The 13,945-nt window shown below is 41.2% G+C and overlaps 1 protein-coding gene across 2 annotated transcripts in view; it reads left to right on the forward strand.

Annotated features, from left to right (window-relative positions):
* The first annotated feature begins 12,976 nt into the window (after positions 1-12,976).
* The window catches only part of WWC2 (WW and C2 domain containing 2), a 100,767-nt gene continuing 99,798 nt past the window's right edge, over positions 12,977-13,945 (forward strand). The window contains exon 1 of one of the 2 annotated variants that reach the window (XM_065695145.1): positions 12,977-13,501. In XM_065695145.1, the coding sequence (XP_065551217.1) occupies positions 13,371-13,501 (131 nt within the window). In that variant the 5' untranslated portion in view covers positions 12,977-13,370. The remainder of the gene's footprint in view (positions 13,502-13,945) is intronic. The other variant, XM_065695138.1, reaches the window with a different exon arrangement.

Here is a 13,945-nt window from a genome sequence, read left to right on the forward strand (position 1 = left end):
TATAAACTGGGGGGAAAGCTGGCCAGGGGCTGCTGCTTGGGAACTGGCTGGGCATCAGTCAGCGGTTGGAGAGCAACTGCACTGTGCATCATCTGTCTTGTATATTCTAATTCTTTTACTATTTCTTTCCCTCCTTTTCTGTCCTATTACACTGTCTTTATCTCGATCCATAGTTTTTACTTTTTTTTTTTCCTTCCTGATTCACTTCCCCATCCCACTGGGATGGGGGGAATGAGCAAATGGCTGTGTGGTGTTTAGCTGCCTGCCATATTAAACCACATCAGCAGTTTAGCTTCAGTTCCTACTCTGACTTTTCCATCTTTGTGGACTTAAGTGAATAACTTAATTTATAGGTCTTAATTCTCTGTTTCATAAAAAGTCCAAGATAATACTGCGTTTCCTAAACCATAGGCAAACATGTATGAATATACTTCTCCAAATTACAGGGGAGTTGCAAGAATTAATTACTTAATGTTTGCAAAGTGCTTTGAAGGCAGAAAGCACTCTATAAATGCTAATTATTAAATCAAAGGTTTATCTGACTTTATTACTAAACTACTAATAAAATAAGTTACATAGCTGTTGCAGGTTGGAAAAAGCACTTTTACTGTCTAAAAGATATAAAGGTTTTAATTAGCAAATGTTTTGAAAGCGCTTTGCTGAGGAAAAAAATGCTTACTGTTAATAAAGTTTTTCCCTAATGAAAACAGCTACAAAATATAAACTCCTAGATGCTACTGTATCTTCTGAATATATTATCTCAAGTTTTGTCCCATGACAGCAATATTTATATTTGAGGTATAATTTTTGTAATACTGATGAAAAAAATAGCGGTTATGTTTGTCAAACACATATTCAGATGCAGCAAGAGATTAAAGGTATCATTCTTAGCAGAGAATAGCAAAATGTATTGTCAAATTATACATGTATACACATACCATTATTTTTGCTATTTAACTTTTAAATAAGTGCTATTTAAGTTTTGTTTTGCTGAGCTTCCAAGCTTCTGCTAATGTAAAAGGTTCACCTCTTCCAAATGTTCCACTGTACCTGCACATATGACCTGTTATCTACATGTTATCTTAAAATCTAAGTATGCAAACAGATTTGAATCTTTTATGACCAGGTAGTTAGAAAGACTGAATTCTGACAGTGCCTCAAGCCTTTTGAAACACTGTGCATCTTTAGGTTCACATAGTTTCATCCTCCCAGGAGAAATCTTTTGTTACCTGTTTGTGACATTTGTTTCTCCCCTGGATTTAATAATATAAACCTGGGTATAATAATATGAATGTTTATTTCTTCATAGGAGTATAACAATTAATGCATTAACATAATTGGTTTCTGATTCATCCCCTTTCTACATACATTTTAGACATAAACTTGCTTTTAGAGCCTTCCAGAGTCATATTATTATTATTTCAAAATTATCAGATGGTAATCAGCGTTTCTCAAGTGCCTAGGCTAGCGGTTTAAAAAGAAGCTTAAAGGTAGATCTTGATATGCTTAATACCTGTTGTAATGTCTGCCTGTGGCTGTAGAAGTACAAAACCTTGAGCAATAAGAAAAGTCCTATTAATCAGCTTTGCTGAGAGGGGAGAGGCATGCCAGCATTCTCCCTACTTAGAACCATGCTGATGGCAGGAGGATGAGAATGCAGTCATGCCAGGGAAACTCAGTGAAGCAATGCAGCCTGGCTGCTGAAGCAGAAGCTGCCTGTTTTGAGGGTCCAGGAAACAAAATACCTCACGCTGTCCCTAGTGCTCCCAGCAGGAAGGGGAGGTACAGGTGTTGCTCCTACTGAAGACAAAGGGGCCTTCTGCTTTCTGAGATCACAGACTAGTGGCTCCAAAAGGTCCCTTTCAAACACCCCCAGGGGAGGCAGTAGTATGTGTTCATTAATTTGAGCCATAAATCACAATTTCATATGACAGGAAAATGTCCAGAAGATGATATGCTACAGCAAAGGGTTATGCCCGTTTCTGTGCTCTTACTATAGCTCTTCCAGGCAGATGGGGAGAGTCAGAGCAGCAGCAGGAGTGATAAACCTTTATCACTGCATCGATTTGTCAAGCTGTCACTGACGGAAAGATGACTGAGATTTTCTGGAAAGGGAGCAGAGATTGGGGCTGGGGACAGGAAGGGATGTCTAGGAATAGATGGGAAATGAAAAGTGTTCGGGAGACTTGTTATAATGTCAAAGGGGTTCTTAGCAGAAGAAACTCAAGATTACAGAATTTCTCTAAGCCCAGGGGTTTTTGGGTGCTTTTTCTTGGGTTACAAATTTACCTTATAAAAGCATAATTATCATAACTTCACAAAACAATTCCAGACTAACTAATAACCAGATAGTCCAAATTACTTTGCAGCTAGTCTTACACATTGTGAAATAAGGTACCTATGACATGTAGTGAGAGCAGTAGTGCTGAACCAAGGTCTTGAATGGTATTTTTGTTATTACTAGCCCTTTTTAAAAAAACATAGGAAATTGTGTGGCCTTTCTGGGGAAACTTTATAGATTTTAAGATTGATGGATAGTATTAAATTATAGTAAAAGTTGTGATAAAAGAATCTCTTTTTTATTTTTAATGCTACATGAATTACATCAAAATGGACTCTGGTAAAATAAAGGTGGAGCAAATCCTTGTTTGGAAAACCCTAAAATGTAAGTCAGCTTCCTCAGAATAATTCTGATGGCATCAGAGTTCAAAAGACAGGTCTACTTTAAGCCCAGTATTTTGACTTTGTGTAGCTGGTCCATTCACAAATGGTCAACAATAGAACTAGAAATAATGAAGAAAAAAACCAAGACATGCTAAGAAATACTTCTGAATCGTAGCAGAGGAGAAGGCACATTCAGTATGCCATACATGATGCTGATAAAATAGTTCCTGGTCTGACCATACATTGTAAAAAAAAGGTATGATGGCACTGAACAGGCATTAGATCTTTGGAATAAGTAAACAATATGGGTTTTAATAGGAAAAATAAAAAATCGCGCATCTGGGAAACAGATAAAAGATAAAGGTAACACAGGACATCCTTAAAGGACGGTGGCCTTAGTCCTGGAAATCCCTGTGACAGAAGAGCTTTGGTCACAGTAGCAATCCTTGGACAGAAGTCTCAGTGGGGTGCTGTGGCAGAAGGAGTTAATCTAATCTGTGGCCAGAAACCTGTGGAAACTAGCACAAGTGGATAGATGCCTGTATTTGGCATTAGTGTGACTGTTGCTGGGGTGTTAGTTCTATTTCTGATATTTCAAACTGAAGAAAGATCTCCTTTAACTGGAGTGGAGTCACAGAGAGAAATGTAAATGATTAAGGGACTGGAAAGTGAGCTTTATAGTGAAAACTTACCAAAGAGGAGACTAAGCAGTTATTTGATCATATTCTAATATTTCTATTTTACTTTTGCAAACTAGAAATAGTAATTTCCACTGTGCAAGATGAGATTTAAACACATCTGATAAAACATGAGTGAAGAATAGAAATGTTTCTCTTTAGCTATGCCTAATTCTCATATGTATTGAGTACTAAAATTAAAATCCAGTATTTGAAAAGGATGCAAAAATCACCTGCTTGACTTGCTGCAAATAAAAATTCAACACTTACATTCAACTCTTTGGATTTCCTGCAATCATTTGAAGGCAACCCTAAAAATGATTTTTTTTCTATTGGGTTTAGTATTCCATTATCCTTGCTTGCTTTAGCAATGTAGTTCTCTTCCTACCTGCTACGTATTTGCTTTCAAGAAAGCCTGCTCCTGTGATTTGTCCCAGAACAATTTCCTTATACAGGTACACAGATCAAAAATATGAGTAAGCCTAAGCTACATATTGAGACAATCTCACATCTCAGAAAACATGTGTAACAATCCATGTCACAATCCATATCCCATTGTTGGTCAGGAAAAGCAAGGCTTTGCAGAAATTAAGAAGCCCTATCATACTCTGGTATTGGGACTGTTTGCCCTGTACTCAGCTGGATGGCATTTGGAATACGGGATCATGTTAAGGATTTAAATCATTGCATTAGCAGGACTTCACTTGGTGCTGCAAAAGTATCAACTGTCAGATAAAGCAGCAGAGAAAACAAAGTTTGGACGTGCTCATTACTGGTTGTCTTTCATCCATCATTGTTTGGCTTTGGGGTTTTTTTCCTATTTCACAGTTTTCTGTAGGTCCGTCAGTTCAGTATTTGACATTGTTTCAAAAAATATGACATCATAATTATTCTGTCATGATGATTTGGTATATTTGAACATATGAATCTTCTGTAAATAAAGTGAAGGGATATGAAAAAGAGTTTTAGCTCTGCAGTCTGCTTTAAGGCCTTTGATTTTACTTTGATTTGGAAATGTCATGGTTCACTGCAAGCTCACCAGAGTGAGTTTAATGGATTAGAATATGTTATTAAAATGAGATTGCTGGAGAAATATATTCCACAGATGTGGAATACTGAGAAGGGAGATTAAACAAAATGACTGGTGAAAGGCCTCTGCTGCATTAAAAAGAGCATATACTAGTTCTCTTTCTTGCCTTACAGGATAAAGGGCAGGAGTAGGGTTGTGCCTATATGTGCTTAGGGAAATTTTTTATGTTCTTTTTGAGATTTTTTTTTCTGAAACATTCCTCAAGTTTTTACTTGATTCAGGAAAACTGCTTTTCATAAACAACTCCTTGCCATCTTCTCCCCTGCCCTAACATACTTCTTTGCTTCCTCCTATTGAAACAAAACAAAAGCTATGTTAGCTTGCTCATGATCTATGAAATCCACCTACAACCTTACAAATATATATGTAATTAATCAGATCGTTGCTTTCTCTTAACACCATCTGGGCACTTGCAATTAATATTACATGTAACTTGAAAATGGCTCTTTCCCTGCAACTAGTGTAGAAGGCACACTAATTCCAGTGTTGATGACTCTGAACCTCCACCTGCTACTTGTTCCAGCTCTCACTGGATGGAGCTGATGATGTGGCTATTGGTGGTGTTTTGAGGCCACTGAAGGACGTGCAGCATATTCCCCTCTGCTCAGAGCCCTTCCCAAGCACAATCCAGGTGTGGGCACCCCTGTTTTGACTTTGACTAGAGTGGGACAGTTTGAGGGGAAACCCCGGCCGCTGACTCCAACAGCAGATGTCACTGTCGGCAGTGCGGTCCTTTGCTAAGTGTTCACAGCAACAGGTATGGAGTTGTCTTAAGCCACTAAAAAAGACTGTTCCGGGGGGTATGGATGTGGGGTGAGCTGGAGAAGGGAGCAGCATGGTTGGTATAGGACCTACAGCACGCACTAGGGAAGCAGCACAGAGACACACCAGCTGCATGGAGTAAACCAGGTTCTTTAGTGTTAGCACTTCTGCAGCCTCAAGCCCTCGCAGATCAGAGCCAACAACTCCAGCTCAACAGGAGCATCAGAGAGAGCACATGTAAGAAGAAAGGATGTGGGAAGGGGAAGGCCAGGAAAAGAACGTGAGTCAGCACCATTCATGGAAAAAGGTGACACTAGCTCTTCTGTCCCCAGCCCCATCAGTGATGCATCAAAAATTACCATGAATCCTGGTTTAATTCTATGGGGTGAAACTAGATGGAAACTGTAGAACAGCCAACCCTTGTTCTGCTACATTCTGAAGATACACTCACTTTATTTCCTTGGGATGACAGGCCTAATGCTGAAATCTGGAAAAAAATCCAAACCCATTGTTTCTGAATTCCTGGAGTGCGAAGCAGGCTGCCACACTGGAGTACTGTACCTTATTCACATTTGTTACATTCTGGAAAAAAGCCATCAACGGTTAAGTAACCAGAGAGTTTCTGAGCTGGTGTATGGAAACATCATTTTAGCTCTTTATGTAAAAGAACACTTTTACTTCTTTTATTGCTGACAGTGGCATGCTGAGTTGTACAAACATGTATTAATGCTTCCATGGAAGGACCAAGGTCTTCTCTGAATGTTGTACTCTGTACCACTGGAGGCTGCAGAAACCACAGTCCTGAGGGGGTTTATCTCTAATTCTGATTGTCTAGCGAGAGTAAAGGGAAAGCAGCACTGATTCTTAACACCTGACTGCTTGCTAGTGGGCCACCTCTGGACCTAGTGTTCAAGAAGCCAGTTTGCAGCACAGCAGTTTTCTTGTTTTGGTATGTTTGAATTACGTGGTGCGTTTTTGTGCTCTTTAAATATGCAGAGAAATGAGCAAACAGGAATCTCATGAAGTTCAACAAAGAGAAATGCAATGTCCTGCACCTGGGGAGAAATAACCCCATGCACCAGTACATGCTCTGGGCCAGCTGGGAGTCCTGGGGGACAAAAATCTGACCAAGAGCCAGAAAAGTGCCCTTGTTTGAACCACTTTTTTTAGTGAGGGTGACCAAGCACTGGAACAGGTTGCCCTGAGAGGTCGTGGAATCTCCATCCTTGGTGATACTAAAATATGTCTGGACATGGTCCCAGCCAATCATCTCTAGGTGGCCCTGCTTAACCACAGGGGTTGAACAAGATGACCTCCAGAGGTCCCTTCCAACCTCAGCCATCCTGTAATGCTGTGATTCCTCTGGTATAAGCACCAACTGTATATCCTTTGGCTTTACATTTACACCATTACAGAATAGCAATGATTCTGACATTTCACTGTCTGAGGGTTATGTTTAACACTTAAATTTTGCAGACTTTGCCTAGCTTTGAATTATTTTCTTTGAATTATTGTTCAATGTCATCTGTTTATGCTGTTACAGGTTGTTTATTAGTGTATCTCAGTTATGAATGGAGAAGTACAGCTAACTACAATTTATACTTTTGTTATATTTCTCCACCAAGAAATTCAAAGGAGCAAGCTGTTGAAATATTGTCATGTGCCTCATATGTGGACACAAGAATTTCATAACATATGCTTGACCATATGGAATTGATAACTTTTATACACATTTTACCTGGGAAGGAGACACTGAACAAAAGGATTTTTTTGTATGAACTATAATATTTTCCTTGTGATAAGAAAGCTTACCCCAACTATTTCTGAGACCACATCTTGAAATAATAAAAATGATAGAATGCAGTTCAACAGATTCAGCTCAGGAGCTGAAAGCATCCTATGTTCTAAACCCTATCCCTTTTCACATAGGTATTTTTTACTCCATCAAGTCACTTAACACATTTTTTTTATGTCCACTGCAAAGTGGACATAATAATATCATCCCCCAAAAAGTGTAAACATTGTGATTCCGAGTTTCAGACAACCAGACTAGAACAAAAATTGCCATAGGATGATTCATACAATTCAGTAACATCTCTAGCATTCTAGAAGTGCTAAATCTTGGTATGATGCATCAGCCCCATTTTTGCTATAAAGTTGCATAAATTCAGATGTTATGTTTGCAGCATAGTTTTTAGCCTCAGTTAGCAATAAGACGAGACTGAGGTTCCTTTGTGGTTGGTCGGGATAGATTTCAAAATAGTTCGCATTCATGTGAAGAAACTGTACTGTTTGAGTGGAAGGAAGAAGTGAAAAGTGGGCAAAAGAGAAAAGCAGCCCATTTTAATATTATAGTGTGGCAGGTTTGTACTTGTTTTGTGTTTCAAATAAGATTTGTCCTTTGTTAGAAGGTTCTCTAAGCCTCTCCTATCAGGCAGAAGATCTTTCTATTTTTTTGTCATGCAGGTGTTAAATACTCAGTCTCAGTCTACTTCATTTACTGCACTGTTTCTGAAAGTATGTGGATGATACAGAGAAGAATCATACTTCAGGATGTCGTTGCCAAAATGCTTGTATTTCATTTCATTGCTCCCCTTGGATACAACACAGCAGACATACATTAAATGCTTTCTTCTGACTGTGGTGGGAGCGCTTACTCCATGCACCAGTAGAGATGGACAGTTAAAACCATTAGCTCTGTAAACCTGTGCACTTGCATAGCACTTAATGAAGAATTTTACCACTTACAGAAATTAATTGCTGTTCCCCACAAAGGAACTGTTATTGAGAAACTTCTCAATTCTTCCCTCCCTGGCAATGAGCAGAAACCCTCTGTTGCTGGCCTACTTCTGTCTTACTCATGGCCGAAAGAGAAGCCTGTGCTTTTGTGGTTCCCCAAAGCCATTAGACAGCAGTGAATAGATACCACAATTCCATAGATGTGATGAAACGTAGGCAACTTAAATCTATGTGTACAAGTACCAGAGATATATTAAAAACAATATAGCAAGACTGCTTCTATGGAAGATGTAACACCAAGAAAACATAAAATTTCAAGACTGCATCAAAAAATCCTGTGAGAATATGCCTCAGAGGCTAATTTGGACCTCATCAATACTAGGGTTTTGGAACAACCAAAATTCTCCATCTTTCCTTTTTCCACAGAAATACCAACAGTATGAATCAGAGTTAACAGAACTGAATGCTAAGTTAGTTTAATGAGTGGTTTGGGGTGAGTCTGAGATTTTACCATGAAAACATTACTCACATTTCCATAGTTATGTCTGAGGCAAAACTCTTACCACATCATTTCCATTCTACCTACCCTAAACTTTTAATCAGACTAACAATCAGTTAAAATTGTTCTGTATGCTTATTTTCAGATTTATAGGATTAGCATTATGTCTGCAAGGATTTGAAATGTGTAATTGCTCATTACTTTTTCATGTACATGCCTAAAGGCAAAAATAAGGCCAAAATACTGAAAAAGAGATAGTATATATTCATTTGAAGCAGAACCTGATAAGGTCTTTTCCACTCATACTCTGGGAAGTCTTTGTAGGACATCCTATTTTAGCAGCAAACTGTCCAGTTGAATGCAAGTGCAAAGAACAGGCTTTGGAGCAACAAGAAAAGCTGAATGAGCATAAACATTATCTGGCTTCATCACTTCTGTAGAACTACATCATAAATTCAATCAGAAACAATATCATTGAAGATCTTTTAGTCTCAGATGTATACATGCATTAGAAGCTGACATGAGTAGCAGCAGCAGTCCTCCTTTCCTCCCTCATGCATGTACACTGTTATTCTTTATGGAACTTTAAAAATCCTTTTAAAAACTAACAATCTCACCACATAAAGGAGTCCTGGGTTTGGTGCCTTTCATTTCTTGGAAAGCATAGATGTCAAATAAAATTCAGTGTGATTAAATAAATAAATAAAATGCTGAAAATATTGTTTTTAGCGTTCTATCTTAGTAGCTATATGTGAGGGAAGTCAGACTTGTTGCCAGTATTTCGTGGTTTAAGAGCTTAAAAAAAAACCCTCAATGTAACCAATATATATTTTCAAACATTTTTATCAGGTGTTTTTAGGAATTAATTCTGTCACCATACTTCATAACTCATTCTGCACTCAAATTCTGTTTGAAAGCAGTGGAGACTGAACTGTGTAGATTTTCAAGGAGACAGCTGTGGCTCTTGATTCAGAGCCATTCGTAGATAGTACAAGTTAGAGCTGTAACAGCTGTAAATTTCTTCAGGGACACCATTCTAGTGGATCAAATTAAGGGAATCTCTTGTTATGGAAGGACAAGGTACCAACATGCCTTTTTTGATCACAAATTTACTATAAAAGAAGATGAAAGCAGAGAGTATCAGGAGATGAACTAGGATAAGTATAGACTCTTATGAGTATAGTTCTCATTATGCCACAGGGCACAACCATTTGCCTTTGCAGCCCTTTTTTCTGGATTCAGCCACTTCCACACTTGCATTCTGAATTTTTGCACAGACATTTTTTTCTTCTTCTAGCTGACAGCAGTAAGTAGAAGGGACATAAAATAGTCACAACTCTAATTCCCTTTAACTCAATTCTTTAACTATGTACTACTTACAACATGAACTTCTCCAGACTGGTTAAACATGCATATACAAAGCAAGAGAGGAACAATCAGCTCCCTTTCATGGAGCATATCTTGTTATTTATCATACTTATTGATAAATACTTAAGTCATGCAACAGCTACATTGTTCCATGCTTTTGGACACCTTCTTCATATGCACCCTTCTGTGTTTTGAACAAAGCATGCTTACATATTCTGAACTATGCTGTCTTATGCAATTAAGCCAAACAATCCGTGGTATGCTGTCAGCTGACAATGTCAGCACAACATGCTAGGCAGGTTACCAGTTGAGATGTGGGAGGTATACTTGAAAAACTACTTTTAGTTAGAATTTGTAGCATATTTTAAGCTAAAAAGAATCATCATGAACATCTATTCTGTTTTCCTATATTACACATATGAAAACATATTAAAGGATAATGGAAGAAACTATCTTCTACCAAATGTGCTCTTTTCCAAGTTGCAAAAGAGCAAAAAGCAACAGGATGATTGGATTCTCCTTTGTACAACAGCAGTCCTTCAAAAAGCTAAATATTCTCATATTCTCACTGGTGATATTAAAGGTCTGGCATTTATTTACACAAATATCACCTACTTTTTGGCAGTCTGACTTCCAATATTGCCATTTCTAAGCAGTCCTAAATTTGCAATCCAGACTGTAGACCCTAACTATAAATACAAACACAGTGAATTACTCAAACGGAAAATGGAGAGAGGGAGAGCCTAACGCTTACCATGAAACAGCTTATATTTAAGTATAAGCACATCTGTATATGCACACAGAAGCATATACATAGAAATTAGACAATTATACAATGATCTTAGTATACTTATTTTCAAAATTAAGAACTGCAATTTCCATTTATTTGTGCAACTGAAAATACTGATGTTTTATGATGCGCTTTACCCTGGTAAAGATGGTTATAGATCAGATCCACATCCCCAACCATGAAGATGTCATCTGACCAATAATCAAAAGATGTGATTCTTTGGTGCCTTGGTGGTGACACAGAACAGGAATTAGGTACCAGGTTCAGGGTAAGCATTGACATAAATGAGTTTTCAGTTTTGTCTTGGTATTACAGATTAGAAAATCTCATGCTTTCTTTTGTGTGGATTATTTAGAGAATAGGAGTATAGGAGTGCTGCTGTATCACAGGCCTGCTTTTTCAGGATGAAAAAGGCTGTATTATTTATAAAAGCTCCTTGTTAATGCCAAAGCGAAGTAACTATATGCTCTATGGGTTTTTTTATCAACTTATATAACAAAATGTCTTACTGATAACGCAAACTGAGCTTTAAAAGGGAAAAGGAAATCCAGTTTATCCTGTCCCACAACTGCCACATGTACTTTCACACTGTAAGATGTCACCTATAAACCAGTTTATAAAACTCAGAAGACTATTTAAAAGGACAAAAATGTAAATGCACGGTGAAAGTGTGTTGGTTTTTTTTACACAGATGGAAAGTAAGACTGCACTTTATAAACCAACCACCTCACTGAAACTTAATATTCTCGGTGAAAATAAATGAGTCTGTCACTTTAATAGGTAATGACTCTGTTGCTTTCCCTGGGCGGCTGAACTCTTACAGATACCCAGAAGTTAGGACAATTCAGTTTTTTGTCCACTGTTAACTACTAGAGCCTTACTTCATGAATGTAGTTTCACTGCACACTCCCTCAAAACAACAGATGTGATAATAAAATCTTCACGATAGTCTGGAGCTCAACATACAGGTATTTTGGGGAGCCATATGAGCTATTTGTAGACACCATGTTACAGAATAAGTAAAATGACAGAAATAATAAAGGCCTTAGTTCTACTGGACTGTGAAAATAAATTAAAATCATATCTTGCTGGTAATTTTTTCTATTTAGGAGCAGATCCAACAGAGGGACTTAGACACCTGTAAATTACTTACTACAATGCCTGTCAAATACATGCAATCCAAAAACTTGTTGTGCACTAAACAAGTCTAGTAATAAGTGTAAATTGTCTAAGAAGAGTAAGTCAGAGCTGAATGCTAAAGACAGCTGGAATGGAGTAGATAAAGAGATTAAAATAAATAAATATATTAAAAAAATGAAAAATAACAGCTCTGGGTCCCAGGCTTCGTCTCCCAGGAAGATTTTGTTACTTTAAACCACTAACTTTAAGTGAAAAGAAATAAGCAGGGACTCAAATTTGGGTTACCTCAGATTCCTAGCCGCTAAACCAAGTCATATTCCTTCATAGGTGCTCTACTTCAGGCGCCAAATCTTGGAAATCAGACACACATGCAAATTAATAGAACTCATTAAATTACCTTCTATCAGCTAAACCATGGTAACCAACCTGGAGTAGCTTCTCTTGTAGCAAAGATGAGATAAACGCCCAGTAATTCACACCTCGTTCTTATATCTCATGTGACTTAGCTACCTGCTTTTTAGGCCAGAACAGTTCAGGCCACGAATGGTGTATGCACATTCACCGCTGGTGTGTCTATTAAAAAGTAAATAATTAAATGAAATCAGTAAGTTTACTTTCTTCCAGAGTTTAAAAAAAAAGTTGTCTTTTTGTTTAAATTCTGAACTCCAGTATTTTAAATGTCAAGGTCCTTTTAGGTACCTTCGAGCCTTACTGGACAGTAGCGACAGTTGATGAGGATGTGAAGCGAGGTGAGAGGGACCTGAAGGGACGGGAAAGGACACTCGACGCCTCTTCGACTGAGGGCGGGCAGGCAGGCAGGCAGGGGCAAACCGCCCTTTCCTAGGGCACCTTCCCCGTGCCCGCAGAGCCGGCACCTCCCGGCGCCGAAGCCGCCTGCACCACCTGATGCGGGTCCAGCAGCAGGTCCGCAGACAAAGGGCCGGTCCGCGGGGCCGGTCCGCAGCCTTCACGCCGGGTCGCTCCTTCCTTCACCTCAGCCCAGCCCTTCGGCGCCGCTCTCCCCGCAGGCTGCTTAAACTGAGGGCGCGGGCCGTCGGAGGCTGCCCCTCAGGTGTTTGCCTCCCATCCCTAAGCCGCGCCAGCCCCTGCGCGCCGCGGGCACGGCTTGTTTGGAAGCAGAAGGGCACCCCCCGCCACCTCTCCCCCCTTCCCCTGCCCATTGTCCTCCGGTCCGCCCTACGCGCTCGCCCGCGGGACGCTTTTCGTCCCGGATCCACGGCCGGGACCTGTCCAGCGCGGCGGCGGGTAGCGCCGGCAGGGTTAACCCTGAGGAATGCGGCGGGAGGAATGTGCATGCAGATGAGATGGATGCTAATCTCATGCTAATGAGCGGCGGCCACAGCCGCCTGGGGCTCAGCCGGGCTCCCCGCGCCCAGACGGCAGCTGTGCTCCGCCGGCAACCCTGACCCGAGCTGCCGCGGCGCAGGCAACGCTGCCCTCCCGGCATGGTGGACTGAGACCCGGCCGCGCAGGAGGGCTTTCCGGGACTACCGCGAGCGGCCCGCTGCGTGCCCCGCAGACTCCTGGCCCCTTCCCCGTCCACCCGGCTCGGGTGGGGGCTTTTCCCGCTTCCCATCTTTCTTTCTGTCCCTATGGAGCAGCTACCCCCGCCGCCCGACCATGCCTAGGGAAGCTGGGAATGGGCAGCTCCCCTTACCCGATGGCTGGGAGGAGGCGAGGGATTACGACGGCAAAGTCTTCTACATCGACCACAACACCAAGCAGACCAGCTGGATCGACCCCCGGGACAGGTGGGTGAGCGGGCAGGGAGGTGGCGAGGCCCGGAGCGGGTTCAGACCAGCGCTGCCGGGGCCCTCGCCGCTGAGGCAGCTCCGCCGAGGCGGGACGGGATGGGGAGCGTGGGGTGCGCAGAAGGGTTCCCCTGTCGGGACGGGGGGGCGAGCAGAAGTCCCTGCGTGCAGCCGTGGCCCCCTTCCCGTCGGCATCGGTACAGCCTGTTGTTAAGACCGCTGCGTGAGTTGTTTGTGGGGGGGACGGACACCTGTAGAGCTCTTCCCGGAGGCGACGGGGGTCGCTGGGTTTGTGGTGGTCCCGACAGGTACTGAAGTTTGCGAGTCCCTCCCAGACCCGAGGCACCGGTTCTTCTCCATCCCTCTACCCCGGGCGCCGCGGAGCGGGGCCGCCTCCCTCCTGGCCGGCGGAGCACCCCGGACGCCTGTCCCTCCCCGGTGCCC

The sequence above is a fragment of the Lathamus discolor genome, chromosome 1 (genome assembly GCF_037157495.1).
Source record: "Lathamus discolor isolate bLatDis1 chromosome 1, bLatDis1.hap1, whole genome shotgun sequence".
Taxonomy (NCBI): Eukaryota; Metazoa; Chordata; class Aves; order Psittaciformes; family Psittacidae; genus Lathamus; species Lathamus discolor.